Genomic DNA, 21,513 nt, shown 5'->3' with positions numbered 1-21,513 from the left:
TTCTTTAAAAATGGCTTATGGACTAGATTATCAGCCCTCAAGCAAGGTATTTTAGGAAAGACTCAACGCAGCAAGAGGCTTGGCTCTTCTCAACTCCCACCTATTGCAGCACAGGGTCAGGACCAAGGGTTGCTCTGCCACTCTCTTGGGGTGATGTCCTCCACTCCTCTCCCTGGGGTCAGCATTTATTTAACACGCCTTTATTCAGCCTCATTTAACACGCTCTGGCCCCAGCCCCAGGCACACCGGGCAGCTGCAATTTCCTCCGGTTTTAGCTCATCACCGAACCGGCTGCTGCAGCTATTCTGACACAACCCTGAAGCGGAACGTCACGGCAAAAAGGAGGTTCATACCCCCAAGAGAGAGGGGCAAAGAGCCCACAAGAAGACTCGAAGTTTATCAGGCATGATTCATTATTTAACCAACAGAACAAACACGGCCAAGGCAGCCGCCGGAGCAGCTCCTTGTGACTCGGGCTGGGACAGCCCCAGGTACCCCCCTGAGCACCCCCCTGGGTACCCCGCTGGGTACCGCGGGTCCTGGCTGTGCCCCTGGGACCCCCCGGGGGCTGCCCCGGGCCCGGCCCCTGCGGCCGCAGGAGAGGGAAAGGTCGCGGTTCCTTTATAAAGTTTTATAAAGTAAACCTTCACTTTGTCCGCAAACAGAGGTAAACCCGGCATCCATCCCCGAAACGAGAGCCTGGCGGAGGTTCCCTGAGGGGCGGGCAGTCCGGCCCAGCCCCGCCACAAGGACCCCCCCGGGGCCGCCTCACAGCCGACACCCGCCCGCGCCTCAGGGACAGGGGGCACCCGCCTCGGAGCCCGTCCCGCTCGGAGCCCGCTCCGTGCCGCTCGGAGCCCGTTCCGTCCCGCCCGCACTCACCCACCGCGGGGCTCCGGGCTCGGCTCGGTCCGGTCCCGCACCTCCGCCGCCTCAACCTGCTCTCCTGCGGTTCAAACGCACGGCGCTGCCGCCCGGCCCGCCCCGGCCCTGCCCGCCCTCCGCCTCAGAGCGCAGGGGAAACCCGGAGCGCTGCCTCTCCCGGAGCGGAGCGCCTTCCCGCCCGCCGGCAGAGCGGCGGTGGCGGCTGAGCCCAGCGATCCAGCCCCGGTTTTGCGGGGGCCCCTTGCCCGCTCCCATTCAACCTGCTCCATTGTGTGTCCGCTCCCAGCCGCCGGGGCGCCGCGCCGCCCCTCAGAGCCCCCCGGGCCGCTCCCACCCCTCAGCCGCTGCTCCTCAGCGCGGCTCCCGCCTCACGGCTGCCGCGGGGCGAGGGGCCCTTCCCCTCACCGTCCCGGTAGAAGCTGCTGAGGGCGGGACTCACCAAGTTCCGAAGCGGCGGTGAAGCGGTGCGGGCTGAGGCGAGGGGCGGCCCGCGGGGGCTGAGGGAGGCGGCAGGTGCCGTGGAGACGCGCGGGGCGGCAGCAACCGCCGCAACCGCCACGAGCGCCGCACCTGCCGCGCGCGGGCCCGCACCGCCCCTCTCCACAGCGGCCCCGCACCGCCCGGGGCAGGGAGAGGGTCCGCTCGGAGCGAGTTTTTGTTGGGTTTGGTTTGGTTTGGTTTTTTCTCCTTGAATCATCTACGGTGAAGTCTAAGCGCTGTTCACCCGCGCCGGCTGCCGGAACCGGTAACCGACACTTCACGGCTCCGATTTCCCTGGCGAAGCGGCGGCCGCTGAGAGTCCCGTCCTGAGGGGACTCAGCCTGAGGTTAAGTCTGAATCTCCGCGTTTGAAAGTATCACTTGGTGTACCCCTGGCCCCGCGGGTGAGGGGCGAGTGTGTCACAGGCAGCAGCCAAGTGCGAGCTCTGACACAGTGGGCAGGGCAGGGACGTGCAGGGAAGGTGGCTCCATGTCCCTCCTGTCCCTCAGAGGAAGGTGGCTCCATGTCCCTCCTGTCCCTCTGAGGAAGGTGGCTCCATGTCCCTCCTGTCCCTCAGAGGAAGGTGGCTCCATGTCCCTCCTGTCCCTCTGAGGAAGGTGGCTCCATGTCCCTCCTGTCCCTCAGAGGAAGGTGGCTCCATGTCCCTCCTGTCCCTCTGAGGAAGGTGGCTCCATGTCCCTCCTGTCCCTCTGAGGAAGGTGGCTCCATGTCCCTCCTGTCCCCCTGAAGCAGCCTGGCCATGTTTATGACAGCCATTTGCCGCACCAGCCATAAAAAGCCTGTGCAACGTGAAGATATTTTTCTTAGGGGGACCATTTGGAAGCCTTTCACCCCCTACAAACTTTTTGAGATGCTCACAGAGTACTGGGAGTTGCAGGGCTGAGGGCAGGAGACCTAACCGGTTTATTTAATTTCTTGTCCTTATTCCTGATCACAGAACTGCATGCTCTGCCTGGAAGGACGCTGATCGCTGCTGGGGCTGAAGGAATGGGATGGTGCTGCTGAGGGCAGCCTGGGGGGTTTGTATACAATGGAGAAAAGTGCCTTCTCTCCCCCTGACCTCCCAGGCAGCTCCTCAGCTCGCTTCCACACAGCGATTTGTTCCGACTCCTGTTACCGGCTTTTCAATAGACCGGCCTCCCACGGAGACAAGATCTGCAACCTCTCAAGCCTTGCACAGATGGAAAGCACAGCTTTGAACTCAGCTGTGCTCTTTTCAGGGGGGTGGCTGCCTTGTTGTTGTTTTTAAAACAGATAAGCCCTGGATGATAAGGAAACAGCATTAACTGACAATTACAGGAGATGAGTCTCTTGAAATCAGTTGTCACTGCAGCCTCGGATCCCTCTCTGAGGGATCTGAACTCTCTGAGATTGTCCCTTTCAGCACTGATCCTGCACAAGAAGCTGCTTCCCTGGCTTTGTGTGCTGACCAAGAACAGTAGTAAGAGCACATCACCAAAACTTGTTAGGTGCAACAAACATGGAAAGAAGTTAGAGGCTTGAATTAAATGCTTTTAGGTAACCTTCTCTATACTTCCTTCTGAAATTGTTAGAATACCTCATGGCCACAAATACAGGGCAGGAAGCTTCAAAAATTTAGCTCAAGTGAAGAGGAAGCTAAGTAAGTGATAAAGCAGCTGTGAAAGACTTTAAAAAGATGAGAATGCAAGGCACAACTGAAAAGATACAATATTTTGCTGTAATTTAGGAAAATCTCTAGGGCTTTTCTGAACTTCATCAAGGGTAAAAAGGGATTTAGATTGTGAGTGAGCAAATTTGGTTCACACTTGCCTACACCTCACCTCTACTTGCTAGAAACGTAGCACGCCATTTCCTGAGATTTTTCTCAGCTTTACAGTGGATTTTTGTGATAAATCCTTCCATGACTTCCTTTAGCAACCAGAAGTGCAGAATCCAGTTTTCTATGAGCCTCAGGATTTGTAATTTTGCCCTCAAGTCAGCAGAGAAAATGATGATGTAGCAACTCATGGTCAGACAAGCAAAGCTTGGTTTTAAAGATTTTTTTTGTACCACACTCTTCTCCGTAGTATTTCTTTGGCAAGGAATCACACAGAAAGAAAGAAAATCTGTAAAACACATTTAAAGAAGTGTTGGAAACTGTGAAGGTTAAACAAAGGTCAAGTGCTTGGTACAGAAAACATGTAACAATGAACATAAGAAATTAAATCTTTAGCCTGAGAATATTCACAAAATAATGCAGTCATACACTTAAGGTTTTTCAAAAACAAAACAAGAATTTAAGTTCTTAGCACAGTGTGGCCTGCCTTTCCAAATGTCATGTTTAAGTTGTATTTTAATCAAACCTTGGATATTTACAGAACCATCAGAAAAAACAGCACTTTATCTTGAAGGGAACGTTGTCTTATAAAATGTGGATTACTGACAGCCTCGTTTATATTCTTTGATATAACAAGTGATTTTTTTTCCCAAGAAACTGCAGTTATGACTTTATCAGCTTTAAGATCAGCCATAACAAATTACCTTTTATCTCTGTAGCAATGCAACCCATTATTCAAGATGAAAGATTTTTAAAACATAAAATACACAGAAGAGCAGCATAAGAATAGAAGTCAAACAAAATGCTTGTGCAAACACATGCCCAGACACTTTGTAAAGGTGTGAAATGGAGTTTTCTACCTCTTACTGACATGTCAGGGAGGAGCAGAGAGAGGCTGTACACTATGAACCAACACTCTGCACCTCTTAAAAATAGGAGTGTTGGCTGCTTGCACTGCTGGTTGACACAGCTGTGCAGGTAGAAACCTGACAACTCCTTTAAGACACTCATGGAAAAGTGCAGCTTGAGGACATTTAATTTGTGGCCTGCATATTGCCACTGAATTTTGGTCCCTTAAGGGTTACACCGTGGCATTAAGTAACTATGGGCTGTCTGTTCAAGGCAGAGATCCTCAAAATGATGGGCACTGGTTTTTATCAGAGACTTCAACATCACATAAAGCACCTGACAGATACCTGGCATTCCTCCAGGCAAGTCCCCCTTTAAACAGAGCTTCTCAGCCAGCTCACAAACTGTTTCAATGTCTGTACAAATCTGTTGTTGCTTATCCGATCTCCAACTCTTCCAGTGTAGTTTGCTTCTTTCCAGATTCCTTTATTTTTTTTCAAGGCCTTGAACTCTGCTTGCAGCATCCTTTTGTGGAGTTTCCAGTACAGCTGGGAATGGTGATGCAGTCCTTCAATCCGTGCTGCTCTGCCAAGCCCCTGCCTCAAGATCTGCTCATTTAAGCACACGCTGAAAAAAAGTCCCTGTGAAAAGGCACAATAAACATCATCACACTTAAAACAGTTTCATTGGTTTTGTTGTTGTTGTGAACCCTGAGATACAAGCCCTAATTCTGAGTGAATCTACTCTCTGGCAGAAAGAGTTAAAAGCTCAGAGGAAGCCTGAGCAAACACCCTGCTGCTGCAAGAGACTAAATGTCAGGGTAATCAGACCCCCAAGATACAGTGTACCACTGCCTGACAGAGTAATCCACTCCTGTCATGAATCAGTCTGAGAAAACACTGCTCTAGGAATCAGATTTACAGATACATTTACTAAAATTTGCATCAAAACAGATAAATTCTGAATAGCAAAATTCCTCAAATGTACTGAGACAGTGGAATTGTTTAACTACAGTCAAACTCAAAACTGCAGATGAAAGTAAATTTTTGTCACCGTATTTACCTTTTTTACTAAAACAAGGCACTCAAGTGCCAACTCCTCCCTGCCCAGAAGTTGGAACCAGATCATTTGGTTGGGTTTTAGCTCTTGCTGTAACCAGGCCAAGCCACCAGGAGCCAGCTCCACTCCAGCAAGTCGCACCAGCAGAAGTCCTTTGGACTGCCCTGACCACACAGAGACACAACCTGGTTACTGGGTGCAGCAAAGGAAACACCATGCTCTGCACAGCCCTTCACCTGCTGGTACTGAACTTATTCCTGTGGACTTAAAAAAAAGAAAAATAATTCAGTTTAGTTCCCCAAAGCACTCATTATTTGCAAAGAAGAATTTGGTCTCATGTCTCTTTCAGTGAAGAAGTAATTCAAGATGCCAGTTTGTTTTATTTTGGATACACACAGAAAGAGCTGCACTAATCTATCAGTCACTGTAATTTTATCTGAAGGGGCAGAAGCACCAGGCAAGGAGGATCAGTGCCTGCAGGTACAGGCACAGCACGTGTGAGACTCAGACAGGATGGACAGTCCCAGGAAAGCTGACCACAAGAACGTGTCTGGTAGTCACCAGATCTTCATCTGGGAACAAAGGCACCATCCCAGCAGCCTTTTGGCCAGGAATGAGATGAGCTGTGCAAGCAAACCAGCTGCCTGGGTGTCAGCTTTTGCTGCCAGAGAAACACTACAGTAATGCTGGTAATGAACATGAATCCTGCTCTGCCAAGCTCTTTCTCCTGCAACCCGTTACTCCCCAGCATCCCCCCTGGGACACAAGCACATGAGAGGCAGAGCCAGAGCTGTACCCCAGCCCCTCCTCTCCAGCTCCCCCCTCTTTGTAGCTGCATCAACAACCACCACCTCTTTTTCTTGCCCGTGTTCCCCACCTCCTTTTACCTACATTTTCTCTGTATGGATGCAAAGAAAGGAATGCTAATGGGGATGTGCTCCACTTCCAGGCCTTTCTCAGTGATGTGATGTAACCTCCCCCGCAGCTTCACATTCTTTTCTACAAACTTCACAGGTATATCCAAAGCCCTCGTAAACTTTGTTGTCTAGTGATGGAAAGAAGAGCAAGATAAAAGTTAAAAAAAATAGCCCAGCAGTTACAATCACATTAAACCCAACTTCTTAAAACAGTTTGGCACATTGCAGATCTATTATTAGATAGCATGAGCAAGTATCTATTTTTTAACAGTCATCAGCTGCAGGAGCCACTATGCACCAGCCTCTCCAGATTCTTTTTTGGGGGTGTTCTCTGTTTTACAGGGCTTGCAACCTCAGGGCTGGGCACCAAAGCAAGGTTTGGGGAAAGAAAAGAGCCTGGTGTTGTGTGAGCAGTGTTACCACAGCCCACTTGACTCCCCACGCTTTACAAGTGTCCTGAGAACCTGAGTGTATTTTAAAAGCATCCTGAGCTGTGCCAAGATAAGGGTGAAAGGAAGCCAAGAGGTATTTAAAGAAGCTGGCAAAAAAACTGATGCACTGAAAACAAAGGGGGAGCAGGAAGACAGAAAGAACACAGGCTTTGATCAGGGACTAAAAGAGGAGAGAGAGCAAAGCAGGTGTGCACCTTGAAAAAGATCACAAGAAAATTAAATTTGATACCACGGCCCTGGATGAAGAGGAGGGGGATTCAAAGGGACACTTACATGATCACACAGGAAAACTGAGCTCAGCAGCAGAGAGGAATGGAGCAGCCACTGGTGGAGGGAGAAGGGCAAGCACCAGGGGACACACACACCAACACCCTGAATTAAGGCACTGATGTCTGGAGGTGCCACTGTAAGGAGCCTCTGGAGGAACACTGACTTAATTCTGTGCAGCTGTGAAGAGCACCAACCTGCTTGTAAACCACCCCTGTGAAACACCAGCCCTTGGGGAAAAGAAAAACCCAAACCACCACGACTAAACTTGAAGATCTTTCTACTGTATGTCACTTATTCAGTAAATCTTCCCATCCGTGGTCCAGAGGAATATGGAAATTCAGGATCTTGTGGGCAGAAAGCCTGAGGGTTTTTACAAAGAGAAGTTGCTCAGGTGAGATCTCATTTGCACTGGAAGCTCCAACAACCTGGTAAAGATCCACAAACCTGTGGTTTAATTAAAAAAAAAAAAAAACAAAAACAAATCCACAGACCCAAACAAAACAGAAACAAAGGGAATTCTGGCAATACTTGTAGCTCAGGCTTTCTGGTAAGATTTTAAAACAAAAACTTTCCACAAATATTCTCTCATAGCAAACTGCATTTGGAATTGGGCAGAGGGAAGATTGGGGAAATCGTAAATTTCTGCACAGGTGGAAGGGAGTGGGAGGGTGGGAAGCTCCCTGTCTGAAAAGACTTTGTCTGGAGTTAGTGGTGAAGCATCAGTACCTGCCGGGAAATCATTATTTGAAGGAAGCTTCCGGATAATATTTAAAAATATTTGAAAAGCGTTTCAGCTCATGGAATTACGGAGAAAAGATGTGAGGAAACCCCCTCTAGTTCAGCTTTATTTGGACCAGGCAGCTTGGGCCGTACACCCGCAGAGATAAACGCGCGTTATCTGCACCAAGGGCTGCAGGAAGCTGCGCCTGAGCTCCAGAACAAGCTAGAAAACAAGCAGAAAACATCAAAAGGGGGAAAAAGGAGGTGTCTCGCTTCCGGCCTTGGAGATGCGGATTGGGAGAGGACTCCCAACAGCAGCCCCCGGGCCCTGTTTATCTCCCACCTCCCACCTCCCCACCCTGCCCTGGGCAGTCCCGGCCCCGCACTCACCATGCGGACACTGCGGGCCAGCACCAGCAGCCCCGCCACCGCCATCCCGGCGCTGAGGCCCTGCGGGCAGAGGAGAGCGGGGCTCAGCGGGGCTCAGCGGGGCTCCCCATGGCCCCTCATGGCCCCCCACGGCCCCCCGGCCCCGTTACCCGCAGGAGGCTGAGGTGCTCGTCCACCCACTCGGAGAGGCGGGACACGGCCCCGGCCGCACCGCTACCCCGCTCCGGCATGGCCGATACCGCCCGGCCCGCAGCCGCCCCCACTACAGGCAGAACCGGGGCGGGAATGGGGGAAGAACCGGGGCGGGGACAGGAGCAGAACCGGGGCGGGAATGGGGGAAGAACCGGGGCGGGAATGGGGGAAGAACCGGGGCGGGGACGGGAGCAGAACCGGGGCGGGAATGGGGGAAGAACCGGGGCGGAGACGGGAGGAGAACCGGGGAGGGAATAGGGGAAGAACCGGGGCGGGGACGGGAAGGAAAGCGGGGCGGGGACGGGAAGGAAAGCGGGGCGGGGACGAGGGGAAGCGGGGCGGGGATGGGAGGAGAACCGGGGAGGGAGTGGGGGAAGAACCGGGGCGGGGACGGGAGGAGAAATGGGGAGGGAGTAGGGGAAAGAACCGGGGCGGGGACGGGAGGAGAAATGGGGAGGGAGTAGGGGAAAGAACCGGGGCGGGGACGAGGGGAAGCGGGGCGGGGATTGGGGTAGAACCGGGGCGGGGATGGGAAGGGAACCAGGGCGGGGACGAGGGGAAGCGGGGCGGGGATTGGGGTAGAACCGGGGCGGGGAGGGGAGGGGAACCAGGGCGGGGACGAGGGGAAGCGGGGCGGGGAGCGAGGCCGCGGGCGGAGCGGATTTTGGGGCTATCAGGCCCCTTAAGGCTCCTCCAGACGGGGCCAAAGTCCGGCTCCGGTCCCGAGCTGCTGCCGCCCCACCCCGGGCTGGTTTGCGCTTGAACTGAGCTGGAGTGACCTTAACCCTTCAGCCCTTAGATTAGACCTTAAATTAGACTTTAAATTAGATATTAGGAGGAAATTCTTGACTATGAGGGTAGTTAAGGAGCTGAGGTTGCCCAGGGAAGCAGTGGGATCTGCATCCCCGGCAGCATTCAGGGCAGGTTGGATGGGGCTCCGGGCAACCTCATCCAGAGGCAGGAGTCCCATGGCAGGACAGATGGATCCAGATGATATTTAAGGTCCCTCACCCCCCCAGTCATTCTGTGATGGATATAGCAGAAATATATAGCATACATAGACACATTTAAGTGCTCTCTGAGCCTGTGAGAGGTGCTACAGTGCAGCCCCTGGTTGTGCCTTGGGATACCATCTTAACAAAAAAAAAAACCCCAAAAACCACCTCTGAACATTCCCGTAGCCATAATGGTTGTTTATTCTTTTCCCTTAGTTCAAAGCTAACAATTTATAATTCATTACCAAACGGCTCAAACCATCCATTTCCCCTGGCTGGCTCCAACACCCCTCTCTGCAATGCACCCCATGGTCCTTAAAGAAACACAGGCAGGGGCAGAAAAGAACCAGTGATCTCAAGCAGGATTTCTTTCCACAGGTCTCCACTCCAACCAGTTCTAGGTTTCTACATGAACAGGCTGTGTAAGAGATGGGGCTGGGAACTGTCACAACTCCAGATTTCAGGAAAAGGAGATTTAGTTGGGAATTTATAATCCAAAGCAGCAAGACCTACGATTAAAACATTTTATCTAAGGTCCAGAGTAAAACAATTATTAAAATTACTGGCTCTGAGGTAAGTTGAACAAGTACCATCTCCCCTGTGTAAAACAGTATAGTTGCTAGCTTTATTTTTTATTAAGAATAAATATAGATGTAGCACAAACATTTGAGCACAACCAACTGGAGGCAGAGTGCTGACTCTGCCATAGTGTGTATTTTGGGTATGATGCTAAATAAATATTGCTGGCTCATTGGGAGATCAGGAGAGCCAAACAAGATTGCTGCCTGCAGTAACTGTGCTGCTCTGCTTCCTGCTGCCAGGGTGCTCTGTGTTCCCACAGTGCTCACACAGGGACAGGATTCTCCTCTCTTCCCCGTTTTATCAGCTCAGAAATCATCTGAACACCATCTCCCCAGCCCTGCTTCTCATCACATGACACCACAGGCTGAGCACCCAGAAGACAAAACCAGCTTTATGGCAGCTGAGGAGGTGGTGTGGATGCAGCAGATGTTTTAACTCTAGTTTTACCATTAGCACAGGGGGTTGTTGTCACACCCAGGAGTGCAGGTGACAATGTCTCTTGCACACTGTCCCCACACAGCTGTGCCCACCCAGCACTGCAGGGGGGAGCTGCTCTCTGCCTCTGCTCCCCTGCACCCACCTCTCACCCCTCCCTCTCCCTCAGGGACCTGTCTCACTTCACAACCATCCTGCTTGGGAATTTAAACCAGGAAAAAACCCTTTACCTACAGCAACCCAATTTCTGTCATGTCATCTGACTCACCCCAGCCCCACAAAGCCCTGCAGGAACTGGAGTTTCCATTTTGGTAGCAGACACCCAAGGAAGAGGTTAGATTGCTCTTGTCCTTTTTAAACATTTCTTTTTTAAATGTTAAAGGTGTCTACAGTAATTCTGATCTTTAAAAAGAAAAAAAAATCTCTTTAAGAAAGAGTTGGGAGAAAAGTAGCAAACCCCAAAGTTTAGTAGCTCTTCTCAGCAGCCTGCTCATCAGCTGCTACAGCAGGAAGGTTCCTGACTTGTGTTACAGAGTAGCAAGAGATTAAAAAATCCTTAGCCAGCAGTTGTTTCTGCAGTCTGAAAAGGACAGAATTACTTAAGTGAGGTCACTTTTCCTATGTATTGCTACTGGTCTGGAGTTTATCTTTGACATCATCACTATCATCCAGCCTCCTGGTTAGCAATCCTCAGCCCATCTAGAATTAGTAGTTCCACTGATACCTTCAGAAAGAGTGAAACTAAATTGCCAAATAAAAGCCAATTCTAAAACACTTATGATTTAATTTCTAGTATTCTAGAGTTGAGTTTTTTTGTCAATGTCAGGAAAGTTAAAAAAAAAAAGAGAAATCTCTGTGTCTGGACAGGATGTGACTCCAGTGCCCCTTGATCCAGAGAGGACACAGAACTGGAGCACCTCACAGGGAGGTAACCCAGTGGAGATGACCTGGCAAGGACTGAAAGACACATCCACCTTCCACTAGGAATCTCTGATCCATTTTTATATTCTTTCTGTGCATCTGTAGAGGTGAAAATGCAGGAATTTTAGCAAGTGGAATAAAAGCAGTGTGATTTTATTTACCTTGGGCAGCAGATGACAGTCAGGGAGACCAAGAGCCCAGGGTCTGGCTGTCCCCCACTGACCATCAGGGGTGTCCCTGGGGAGGGAGAAGTGAAGAGAAGGAGGAAGAGGCTGCAGTGCCCAGGAACCACTTGTCACTCTGTCTTCTGGACACCTCCTGACTCCTGGTGTCACACAGACACTTTGTACACACCCAGGACACCTCCAGCCAGGCAAAAGTTGGTCTTCATTTAACGTTTTTCCTAAAGCATGCAGTAAACAAAAGCTCCACAAGCCCCTCAGGGGTTTGGAACACCAAAGCTGAGGATGCAAGACGAGGCAAGACACACAGAATGGAAATCAGATACCTTCCAAAGGTATTTTTAATAGTTTTCTTTTTTTAGTAATGATGTACCATCTACATCCAACCATGTCCCAGTGGCCCTCCTGGCATACAGCCTGCTGGCTGCACAGCACCCTGGGGGAAGCCACTTCTGACAAACACAAGGGCAAGGTTTCACTACACAGCATCAGCAGTGCAGGATTTACCTCCTCTGATTTCTGTGACACCAAGCTGCACACCAGCTCACTGGGAATTTGGCAAATTGGTCATCAACAAATCACTCTCAAAGGCACTGATCATCTTCTCTTACCCCTAGCTGGGAGGAGTCACATTTTTTTTTTTTCCCCACTGATTTTAAAACAGAATGTTCAAAACTCAGTGCCAGAGGAACCAGCACTATCAAATCATTCCCTCAAAATGACAGCAGCCTTCCAAGGGCTGGCACACCCTCTCCTTCCACAGCCTGTGCTTGTGTGCTAGGAGCTGCACTGTCCAGTTTACATCTTCAGGAATCAAGGCTTAGAGTATTGTGCGTTTCTCTTAACTCCTACCTTACAGTGATTTTTTCATCAAGAAAGTACCTTGTAAGTAAATCAAAATGCTCTGAAACAGCAGAAATAAATTAAACAAATGTAATTTGTTTATAAAAATATTTTCTTATAAATCTTTGAAGCTTATAAAAGCCAGAAAATACATTTAAAAGAATCTCTGAAACATTTCATCCGTTGAGGTGTGGTTACAGTTCAGGAGGTGAGAAGGAACAAAGCCCCAGACACTTTACATTTATCTTCCCACCAGCAATCTCCTGGTACCAAACGTTTCACCTACACGTCCAAATGCCTTGGATCTCTTTTCCTGGATCAACTCCCCGTGTCAGATAATTTCTGCTTGAAAAGAAAGAGCTGAGGCTTAGCTGACACTGCTGCTGCTTAGACAGACCTGACACAGTTAGAATTCCATAGGTACTCCATGAAAACAGGGACATTGGTGACATCAGCAGCCATGACTCTGAAGCTACAGCTCAGGGATATGTATGTAGTGCCAGTTTTTAACAGTTACTTTCTGAATTTTTCCTATTGCTGGGCAAGTGGTATCACATACAAACACACCACTGTCTCAGCCACCCCTTTGGTCAGTGAGGTGGCATTTAAAATACCTCTATTCCTGCTTAGTGATTATGGGATATGTCTCTGTAATAAAACTAAAACCACCTCGCCAGTCCATCGAATATTTAAACTGCATCAATTGGTCCTCTTACACTTCCAGGAAGACTGTCCTTCATCCTGCAGCTTTTTAAATTTTGGCCCCAGGAAGAACCACCAGCCAAAGCCCAGAATGACACAGATGACAGACTCCACGTAGTACCCGTCCAAGGTGGTGACACAGGAACCCCCAGCTTTTGTGCAGAGCTGAAACACAGGAGCAGAAGGTGATGCATTCAGTATTCTCTGGGAGAAACACACTTTTAGAAGGCAGGCATGAGACAGCCACTGCTTTTTACTCACTCTTGTTCATGACTAAATATATTTGTTTACTCTTCCTTCTTTGCTGAGGAGTTAGTAAGAGAGGTTTTTGAGCCTACCTCAGTATTAAAAGTATCAGAATTGTTATAAAACATTTGGGAAGTGGAGCACGTTGGCCCAAGAGGCTGGCTCTAGAAAACAAAAATTCTCCAGCTGTCTAAGGCTGGCCTGGAGGTGCAGTCACTGCTCTGAATCCCTTGAAGAGAAGATTTTTTTTTTTTCCCCTAGCCATCCAAACTGTTTCTTTAGAAATAATACCCTTTCATCTCACCACACTGAATCTGCAAATGGACAGTACACAACAGGCATATCTGGGCAAAACAAGGGTGTTTTTTAACTGTGTAACTGGAGGAAGACAGCTCCAGCATTTAAAGAGCAGAGCACACAATCCTTTCTGCTATTGTTCATTTTCACTGCTGCTCTAATCCCAAGATAAATCAGTCCTTTGAGATGAGGTTGTGCCAGCACTGTCATTGTTCAGAGATGTCAAGATCAGATCAGGAATAAGAAGGGAGTGGTGGTGGTGAACTGTTACCAACTGGGAGGATGTGCAAAAACATCAGAGGAGTGAGGTGAAGGAGGAAGGAGTCATGTTCAGCAGAGGCACAGGGCACTCAATGGCAGGCCAAGGCAGAGGAAAAGCCCACACTGTGGGAGCAGTTTCCTCTCTGCAGCTACTGAAAACTGCAGCTCCACTTCAAACATGTCATGTTTGACTGCTGGAACATTTTGTTTATTTAGAGAACCTCAACATCTCACAGTCCTGGCATTGAAGGGTGAAGTAAGTCTCAGTCATGAGTAAGAAAAAAGGAAAACCCAACAAAACCCCCTCAAGCATTTCCACTCTTCTCAAGAGTCATGTTATCATTTCACATTTGTTTCATGCATGTGAAACTTTGCTTTTGGGGCACTTGTGTGTCCTGGTGTTTGATCTGTACACAGTATGTTCTTTGTGTTCTCTTCCTCAGCCAGTCCTACTGCTCAGCTTCACGTGGAAAGTGAAGATCAAAGCAACTGAGTAAAGTAACAGCATGGAGAAGGTACTGAGGTGTCCAGATAGGAAGCCTCCAGAAAGAGAGAAGGAGCAAAAAGCTACCACAAAAATCCCAGATCTTTGGTTAGTTGGTAAGATAAAGAGACTTAACTTTATCAGACAGGAAAATTAATTTGATCAGTGGGAAATGTTAAGCACAAGCCATGCACTGTGATGGTTTGCAGAGGTGAAAACAAGACTAAAAGAAGCCATTTAATCAATAAATAACTGAACAGAGACCTTCGCAGCCTCCAGAACTTACTTCTGCAGCAACTGTGGTCCTACAGGTCTGGTCCTGGGCCCCTGCACACTCTTTGACAGTGAGGGGGTCCACAAGCCAGAGAGCAACAGTGGAAGGCCAGTTCCCCCCCAGGTTGGAGACAGTGTTGAGGAGTGTCATGTAGGTCCCTCCGATCAGCGGGTCGCTGACCTTGGCATTGAAAGCCATGATGGCCACGTACATGCTGTACAGAGTGATCTGGGAGAGGAAACACCACCGTGAGCCCTGGCACCACAAACCCTGCACACAAACCGCTCCCAGGGACCGCCCCGAGTCGCAGGCACTGACTGGGAAACAGTGCCCTCAAGAGGTTGGAATTGCACCAGAGAAGTGACCTCTGCAGCTGGCTCTCTGCTGGGAGCAGCCCTGAAATGGGCCCAGCCCAGCTCAGGATACCAAACTGAAGGATAAGGATAGCTAAAACAGCCCAATCAACACTTCTCCTGATAAAAGCAACTCCCAAGGCACTGCACACATTTCAGTTCTGCTCCATAGCCTGGTTTGTATCAGGCATTTTGTCTTCCAGGCCTTTGGATCAGATCCATTAGGATGTTCCTACAAAATCAAGGAAGTGTTTTATCCAGGCTGAGGATTCTGCATCTGCAGCATCCTGCCTGTGAAAAGCAGACAGAATGCTGGGATTTCTCCAGCTCCACCAGGCTTTTTTGCTCCTGCCTTAGGGGGGAAAAAAATAATCTGAGAAACAAAAGCAGATGGGTCAGCTCTAAGTAACTTCACAGATGTTGTTTGATGGAGTACATCAAAGGGAAGAGGGAGAAACAGTAAAATACAAAAGTATCAAACCAAAAGCAAATACAGTGTATGGGGCAGACTTGGGGGCATTTTAGTGCAAGGATAAAGAGCATTTCTGGTCCTCTTGTTGGTATGGAACACCCTCCTGCCCCCCTGCCCTCTGAGGTACCTGGTGCAGAGCATAACTCAGCAACACCACAGCATAGTAGTAGACAGGAAACCCTCCTTCATGCTTGACTTTAGGAGTCCACCACACCAAAAAAGCAAATTCCAGACCAAACAGTAATCTGGAAGAATAAGGGAAATAATTTGTCATTCAAGTAATTTGCCCCATGATTTCCTGGGTAGAAAGCAACTATCAAGCATTAACACACAGAGAATACATTCAACTAGTTTATAGCTAAATAGTTACAGCTGTATCTCTGCTAAAATCAGATATTAAATACTTGACAAGCACTGAAATTGTGAACATTTCACACCTAAACAATTCTGTTTTCCATATAAACATAACTCAGTGCCAGCTCTCCTACACCAGTCTTCTCCCCTACCCCTCATACAGAAATTTCTGTAGAGTGCTAAGCACAAGGTACCAAACCAAATTCAGAGCCAGCAGGATCTACCTTTTTTTGTTGGGGTTTGGCAAAAGTGTACACAGAGGTGTAAGAACACATGGCAGTCACAGCAATCTGCTGCAGACAGGGCAGGTTTTACTGGGTAACAGCACTGGGAAATCCAGAATGAACACAGAACAGGACACTGGAGCAGCAGACACAGACTGCACCTTGCTGTGAAACTCCTGACATAATTCCTTGTATCTGGAAACTTAGGAGCTACACAAGAAATCCCACACTCGATCCAAATATGCAAATGACTAAGTTTCTGCCACAGAAGATCTGTTTTTACCTGAAAGGCATAGCTTTGTAAAAGGTGTTGAGTGGCTGGGGGCCTGCTGTGTATTTGCTGATGATCAGAGGCAGAATGATCTGCAGAGGAACCATGGGAACAGCCAGGAGAGCCAAGTGCTCTTTTGGGACACCCTCCTCCACCAGTTTCAGTCCTGTCACAGCATCTGCTGCTGAGAATCCAACCTGCAACACAAACAAAATGAACCTGGGAAAGCAGCAGAGGTTTAGCTCGACATCCAGTCACTCAGAGTTAAATAAATAGAGAAATATGACAGAGCACAATCATTTTTGTGTCTCATTTGATTTCCTAATCTGTTCTGGAAAATGCTCTGTGCCTGCCCTGCTCAGCAGTGCCACAACTACACCAAGAACATGGCACACAGTGATGCTGTCCCTGCCCATCCCCTGGCCAACAAAAGCCATGGATACCTGTGGCTCCTACAGAGCTGTGGGTTCAGGCTGGAGCAGTTAGGTTAAAAGAAACATTTTCTGTAGGTTTAATTGCAGACTACACAAACAGCCTGTTTAAAAATGTTTAAGAACACATTACTTGAATATTAGATTGCAATCAAACTTCTCTTTTATGCTCCTGCAAACACAAAAGCTCAAACAAAGCTTCCTGCTGTAAAGTCTTACTTGGCAGCATGATACAAGCAATTTTGTTTCAAATCTAGTGTAGCAAAACTAACCCAGCACCTCTCAGAGCTGGGACCATCAGCAGCAACCCTTCATCTAAGCATTTACTCACTTTTGCTGTGAGGATCAAGAGGCAGAAGGTAAGGACTGCTGGCATCTTGATTATTGAGAAGAGCAGCCTGTAGGTATCAGTGATGCCTTTTGTCTCTTCTTTCGTTGGTGTTAGTTCCTTGTTTTCCTTTTTCAAAAGGGCAACCAGTGTAGTGGTGATTAAAAAGACAGCTCCCCAGAAAAACAGGAAATCTGGAAGGGGCAGGGGGGAAATAATGAGAAAGTCTTTCTAGCAGGCATCATCAACAGCTCACTGAGGACCTAGGATGTAGTTATTTTGAAAAATATGAACAAAATAATAACAAATGGAATAAAAGCCTTACTAATTCACCCTCCTAAACCCAAGCAAACCACAAAGACAGTAACTGACACAGCTCACCCCTGCCCCTCTCTCTATAACCACTTTTGCCTGAGATTCTAACAAAACCTAAATTTTGAAGGATTACATACACAGCCACCAAAAGCTGATAAAGGAGGAAAAAACATTTCATATTTACAAGGTGGGGAAATAACTTCAGTGGAAGAAGTCATTCACAGTGCTCCAGCTGATTTACCTGTTCTATGCCTCACTTCTCTACTCCCTGAGTAATACAGAACATATTGGAGGGAAGCAAAGATTTATACTTGTGAGTATAAAGATGTCCTGATGAAAGCTCTTACACAGCTGTCAAGTGAAGAGTCACTCAAATAAGGCTGGGTTAAGTGGTGACTGCACTTGCTGACTCCCCAGTGCCCCAGCTGAGGCAGGAATATTGGCTAAGCTCTGGATTTGAAGACAGCAACAGTAAAAGCACACCAGTATTTTATGGCAAGTACTTTCTGAGTCAGTGAATGGATTAATCCCAGATAATCCTACCCTCTCCCTTTATGAAAGAGGCAAGGAAGAACTTGGTAACATGCAGAGGGGAAGCCTTTTGTCTTCTGGGTCCTGAGCAACTCCCACAGCCTCCTGATGACTTGAAAGTTAGTGGCAAGTGCTGGGGAAAGGGCAAAGTGCAAAGGGTTAGGTAATTATTAGCTGCTGCTATGCACAGGAGAGGAGCAAAGCACAAGAAGCATGGAAAGATTTCTGGAGGTAGAGCCTGGCATCCTCAGTGCCAGCCAGAGGCATTTCAGAGCATTTTCCACATCAGTTACTTTCTAAAGCAAAGGAGAGGATCACATAAGGACCCTGTCAGATTGCTCTCTGGCTGTTAAAAGCCTGAGCACCCATTTTGCTGTAAAAGCTGAGTTTTCAGAGAGTTGTGCTAATCACAGCCACTGTCTGCAGGAGCCAGGCAGGGGTGGCACTCTAATAATAGCACCAGGCATTATTATGGCAGAGAGAGACTTGCAGTGTGAGGATGGGAATAGAAATAGCTTTGAGCATCATCACATGAACACTCCTGCTGGGGACAGCCCTGGCAGCTGCAGTACAGCCACGGCTGGATTAGCAAAGGAAAACAAAAAACAAAAGCAAATAAAAAATAATCCACGAACGGGCTACAAACAGAACTTTAAAATGAGAGCTTACCCTGGGCATTCCTAGCATAAAGCTTCCTGGTGCCTGAGCCCATCCCTAAGTCTCTGCCTCTATGAGCAGCAAACTTCTGAACTGGATCAGGGAGAGACCAGGCTGGAAATCACCCCCAGCAAGGGGTGTGCAGGGGGGCTTCCCCACACCAGCTTCAAGGACTGCTAAACCTCCACAGCTTTGGCAGGAAGAAGGAGGCTGCAGTCACTGGCCTTGGAAGGGCACCTTCTGCCCACACTTGATGTCTCCCCCCAGAAGCACACGTGGCTGCTGACAAACAGCTAATGCTGATGCTTCTCCACAGCTTCCAGCTGACCATGAAGCACTGGCTTGTTCTTAGCACTGGCACTCAGCCTACAACAGCAGCACTCAGGGAGCTGACCTGGCAGAAAATTGCTCAGCTTTTCCAACTGGAAAGTTTTCTGCTGCTTGATGTAGCCTGCCCAGGTCCCCAGCAGCACTGAGACCAGAGAGCCCCTCTCCTCATCTCAGTGACCAAGTTCACAGTGCTGCTCTGCAGGTGCTTCAGGAGAAGTGCAGCCACAGCAAACTGTGGCACACGGTCACATGAACAAGAAAATTTCTTGTGAAAAGCTTTACCACCCAAACCCCCCCCCCATAACCTGCAACTATAGTGTCAAGAGCTATTTGCTTGTCTTGCTCCACCTAGGTTAGTGCTCCAGGACAGGTTAAACAGGTTGCATTGGTGGGGTTTTTTTTGGTTTGGGGCTTAGCTCCTCACACTCCCCCCGCCCCAGAGGCAGCACTCTTGTAATAGTAACAACTCCACTTATACAAACTGTACTGAGAAAAAAAAACAACAGTGGAGTAAGCACAGGCAAACCCTGCTCCCTTAACCACAGCAGTGACCTGCAAGTTGCATCAGCAGTGGGAGACATCAGTGTGCTGCTGGAGGCAGGAGACAGCCCAGCACTGATGAACCCTGGGGCCAGGGGAGACACAGGAAAGCAATAAAGCAAGAGGGTTACTCAGAGGACTACTCTGTGCTCACTGACACATGGATCAGACATGGGGTTATCACAGGAAGCACGGGGAAAGGCCAGTTAGCAGCCTTGGGAACTGATTTACCAGTGGGAGAGGTCTGGTTTAGAGAGCAAAAGCTACAACACTCACCCAAGTTTTGGCATGCCTCTGCTCCTGCATGATACAGGCAGAGCAACCAGTGCAGGACAGAGAAGAGAAACTAAAGCCAGGAGATCTCACTCCTCTTTGCCAGCCAAGATTACTCTGAGCTCCCACTTTCTCCTCTCCTCCCACCAGCTGAGCTGGCTCAGCTCAACCTTCCCATCACAACCCTGCATTTGAAGCATCATCTTGGTAATGTCCCTAAAAGCAACCACTACATTTAAACTTTCTGAAAAAAAAAACAAACCCAAAAAAAAACCACCCCACAACAAAAATAACCCAAAAATCACCCAGCAGAAGACAACCCTACACTACCAGCTAGTTACAGCTGGGTTACCAGACTCTGTTTAATTTATTAAAGAGAAAACAACCCCCCCCTTACTTCACTACAATAAGGCCTTCCTGCAGAAATTGTCTGTGGGGTCAACCCTGAACATTTATCATTTCTACTTCTGTGAACAATACCAGCTTGGGAGAGTTAATCTGTTCTTTTCATTTCCCCTTTCCTTCTTCCCAGAAGATAGGCTTGAAAGGCCTTCTTAAAAAGAGCCAAAACTTCCTATTTGTTTGGATTTCTTTTTTTTTTTTATATATATATACAACAACCTATTCCACAGTCATTAGACTAGGGGGAACAAAAAACCCCAAAACATCTCCCTGAAGTGTCTAGGTCAGCCAAGATGATGACAAGGCAGGTTTCCCACACTCTTAGAGTCATTCAGCCCACAGAGCCAGGAATTAGGAATTAAGATCATGCACAAAGTATACATTTCCTAATAAACAAATAAAAAAAAAAACATTCCTGAATGGCTGCAAATATTGCAAAAAACATAGTATTTTAGAGCCTATAGAAAAGTAGGTTGGAGAAGCCTGGAAATTCAGGGTGTGAATTCCACACTGAAACCACCAAACCGAGCTTGGGTCCAGGCTCAGGGAAGCACCTCCCCATCCCAACCTCAGAACGCAGCTGCCGGCGGTACCTGAGAGGGTAACAATCCCTCGGGGCTGGGGTTGGAACCGCAGGTATTTGTTGCAGAAGGAGGGCGACTCGAGGGCCAGGAAGAGGACGTTGCCCAGGAAGTAGCCGGCCGTCTGGCCCACGGAGTTGCAGGTGGAGGCGTAGCCCACGTTCTCCCGGGACAACATGGTCAGGGCCCAGCCGTCCACCGCGATGTCCTGCGTGGCCGCCAGGAACTCGAAGAAGAAGAAAGTCACAGTGAGGGCCACCACGTCGGGGCCGCGGTCCTTCCCGTCGCCCAGCAGCATCTCCACCTGGGTGGACATGTAGATCATGAAGAAGCCCAGCACGTACTGAGTGGGCACCAGCCAGGACTTGCGGCGGCCGAAGCCCCGCAGGTAGACGGCGTCCACCAAGGGTGCCCAGAGCAGCTTGAGGCTGAAGGGCCAGAAGACGAAGCTGAAGAAGGCCTGGTCGGTGTAGCTGGCGTTCTTGCTCTGCAGGATGAGGGGAACGCTGCCCGCCAGGCCCAGCGGGATGCCCTGCAGCACGTACAGCACCAGCAGCAGCAGAATGCTGCCCAACTCCGCCCGGAACCCCCGCGCCACCCGCAAGCCCGGTTCGGGCGGCGGCGACGGCGGCGGCAGCAGCAGCGCCTCGGCCTCCCCGCCCGGCAGCCCATCCCCGCAGGGCGTCAGGGCGCGCGGCGCCTCGCTCCTCACGTCCAGGCAGTGGTGGTGGCTCCCGGCTCGGCGCTGCCGGCCGCCCTCCTTGGCGGTGATGGCGGGAGACATCTCTGCGGCGGGCGGCGGCCCGGCGGGACCGGGGCGGGAGCGGTCACCGCCTCCAGCGCCGCTGAGGAGACGCGGACCCGCCCGCCGCCAACCGCCGAGGCCCCGCCCCTTCCGCGCACGCGGGCGGTAGCGGCAGGCGTGGCTGCGCCTCATTGGTGCTCCGGGGAATGACGTCAGGCAGAAGCCCCGCCCCGCCGCCTCCCCTCAGACTGAGGGAGCCGACCCGCCCCTCGCTGAGGCGGAGCCGCCGCTGCCGCCATCGCTGTCCCGGGAGGGAACGGGCACTGCCGGGCTGCTCCGACCCGCCCCGCTAGGAACTCGGCCCCGCTAGGAACTCGGCCCCGCGGGGCTCAAACAGCTCCCCCTGTTCCCTTGGGGCTCTGAAGGGTGCTTTCAGCGCCCCGCCACAGGC

The 21,513-nt window shown here is 49.7% G+C and overlaps 2 protein-coding genes and 2 long non-coding RNA genes across 5 annotated transcripts; 2 read left to right on the top strand and 2 right to left on the bottom strand.

Moving 5' to 3' along the window:
- The first annotated feature begins 1,000 nt into the window (after nucleotides 1-1,000).
- Nucleotides 1,001-3,099, top strand: LOC139800114 (uncharacterized). The gene is made up of 2 exons (XR_011727581.1): nucleotides 1,001-1,711; nucleotides 2,324-3,099. It is a non-coding gene; the product is annotated as an uncharacterized lncRNA (long non-coding RNA).
- C9H3orf33 (chromosome 9 C3orf33 homolog) lies at nucleotides 3,064-8,169 on the bottom strand. The gene is made up of 6 exons (XM_071752860.1): nucleotides 7,991-8,169; nucleotides 7,842-7,901; nucleotides 5,984-6,137; nucleotides 5,096-5,256; nucleotides 4,381-4,674; nucleotides 3,064-3,473 (listed from the first exon to the last, which is right to left on the bottom strand). The coding sequence occupies exons 1-5, from the start codon at nucleotides 8,069-8,071 to the stop codon at nucleotides 4,408-4,410; spliced, it is 723 nt and encodes a 240-aa protein (XP_071608961.1). The 5' UTR covers nucleotides 8,072-8,169; the 3' UTR covers nucleotides 3,064-3,473; nucleotides 4,381-4,407.
- Nucleotides 5,250-7,213, top strand: LOC139800115 (uncharacterized). The gene is made up of 2 exons (XR_011727582.1): nucleotides 5,250-5,351; nucleotides 5,382-7,213. It is a non-coding gene; the product is annotated as an uncharacterized lncRNA (long non-coding RNA).
- A 3,291-nt stretch (nucleotides 8,170-11,460) lies between the features above and the next one.
- SLC33A1 (solute carrier family 33 member 1) lies at nucleotides 11,461-21,220 on the bottom strand. 2 transcript variants are annotated; one of them, XM_071752858.1, is made up of 6 exons: nucleotides 20,330-21,216; nucleotides 16,692-16,882; nucleotides 15,942-16,126; nucleotides 15,208-15,325; nucleotides 14,268-14,483; nucleotides 11,461-12,858 (listed from the first exon to the last, which is right to left on the bottom strand). In XM_071752858.1, exons 1-6 carry the CDS (start codon nucleotides 21,099-21,101, stop codon nucleotides 12,691-12,693), a joined length of 1,650 nt encoding a protein of 549 aa, XP_071608959.1. In that variant the 5' UTR covers nucleotides 21,102-21,216; the 3' UTR covers nucleotides 11,461-12,690. The 2 variants fall into 2 exon arrangements, with proteins under 2 accessions (XP_071608959.1, XP_071608960.1); XM_071752859.1 differs by lacking the exons at nucleotides 15,208-15,325; nucleotides 16,692-16,882 and having other exon boundaries at nucleotides 20,330-21,220.
- Between the last annotated feature and the right edge of the window lie 293 nt (nucleotides 21,221-21,513).

Source organism: Heliangelus exortis, chromosome 9 (assembly GCF_036169615.1).
Source record: "Heliangelus exortis chromosome 9, bHelExo1.hap1, whole genome shotgun sequence".
NCBI lineage: Eukaryota > Metazoa > Chordata > Aves > Apodiformes > Trochilidae > Heliangelus > Heliangelus exortis.
This window is presented reverse-complemented; position numbering and strand designations above follow the sequence as displayed.

Excerpts from the sequence above, each read along its gene's own strand:
- C9H3orf33 (XM_071752860.1), bottom strand. The coding sequence starts at position 8,071 with ATGCCGGAGCGGGGTAGCGGTGCGGCCGGGGCCGTGTCCCGCCTCTCC. Across the intron at positions 5,257-5,983 it reads TGCATCCATACAGAGAAAAT|GGCAGTCCAAAGGACTTCTG; the intron begins GTAGGTAAAAGG and ends CTGTGTGGTCAG. Across the intron at positions 4,675-5,095 it reads GCCTTGTTTTAGTAAAAAAG|GGACTTTTTTTCAGCGTGTG; the intron begins GTAAATACGGTG and ends GCCTTTTCACAG.
- SLC33A1 (XM_071752858.1), bottom strand. The coding sequence starts at position 21,101 with ATGTCTCCCGCCATCACCGCCAAGGAGGGCGGCCGGCAGCGCCGAGCC. Across the intron at positions 16,883-20,329 it reads AGGGATTGTTACCCTCTCAG|ATTTCCTGTTTTTCTGGGGA; the intron begins GTACCGCCGGCA and ends TGCCCCTTCCAG. Across the intron at positions 14,484-15,207 it reads TGAGTTATGCTCTGCACCAG|ATCACTCTGTACAGCATGTA; the intron begins GTACCTCAGAGG and ends TTCCTCTCCCAG.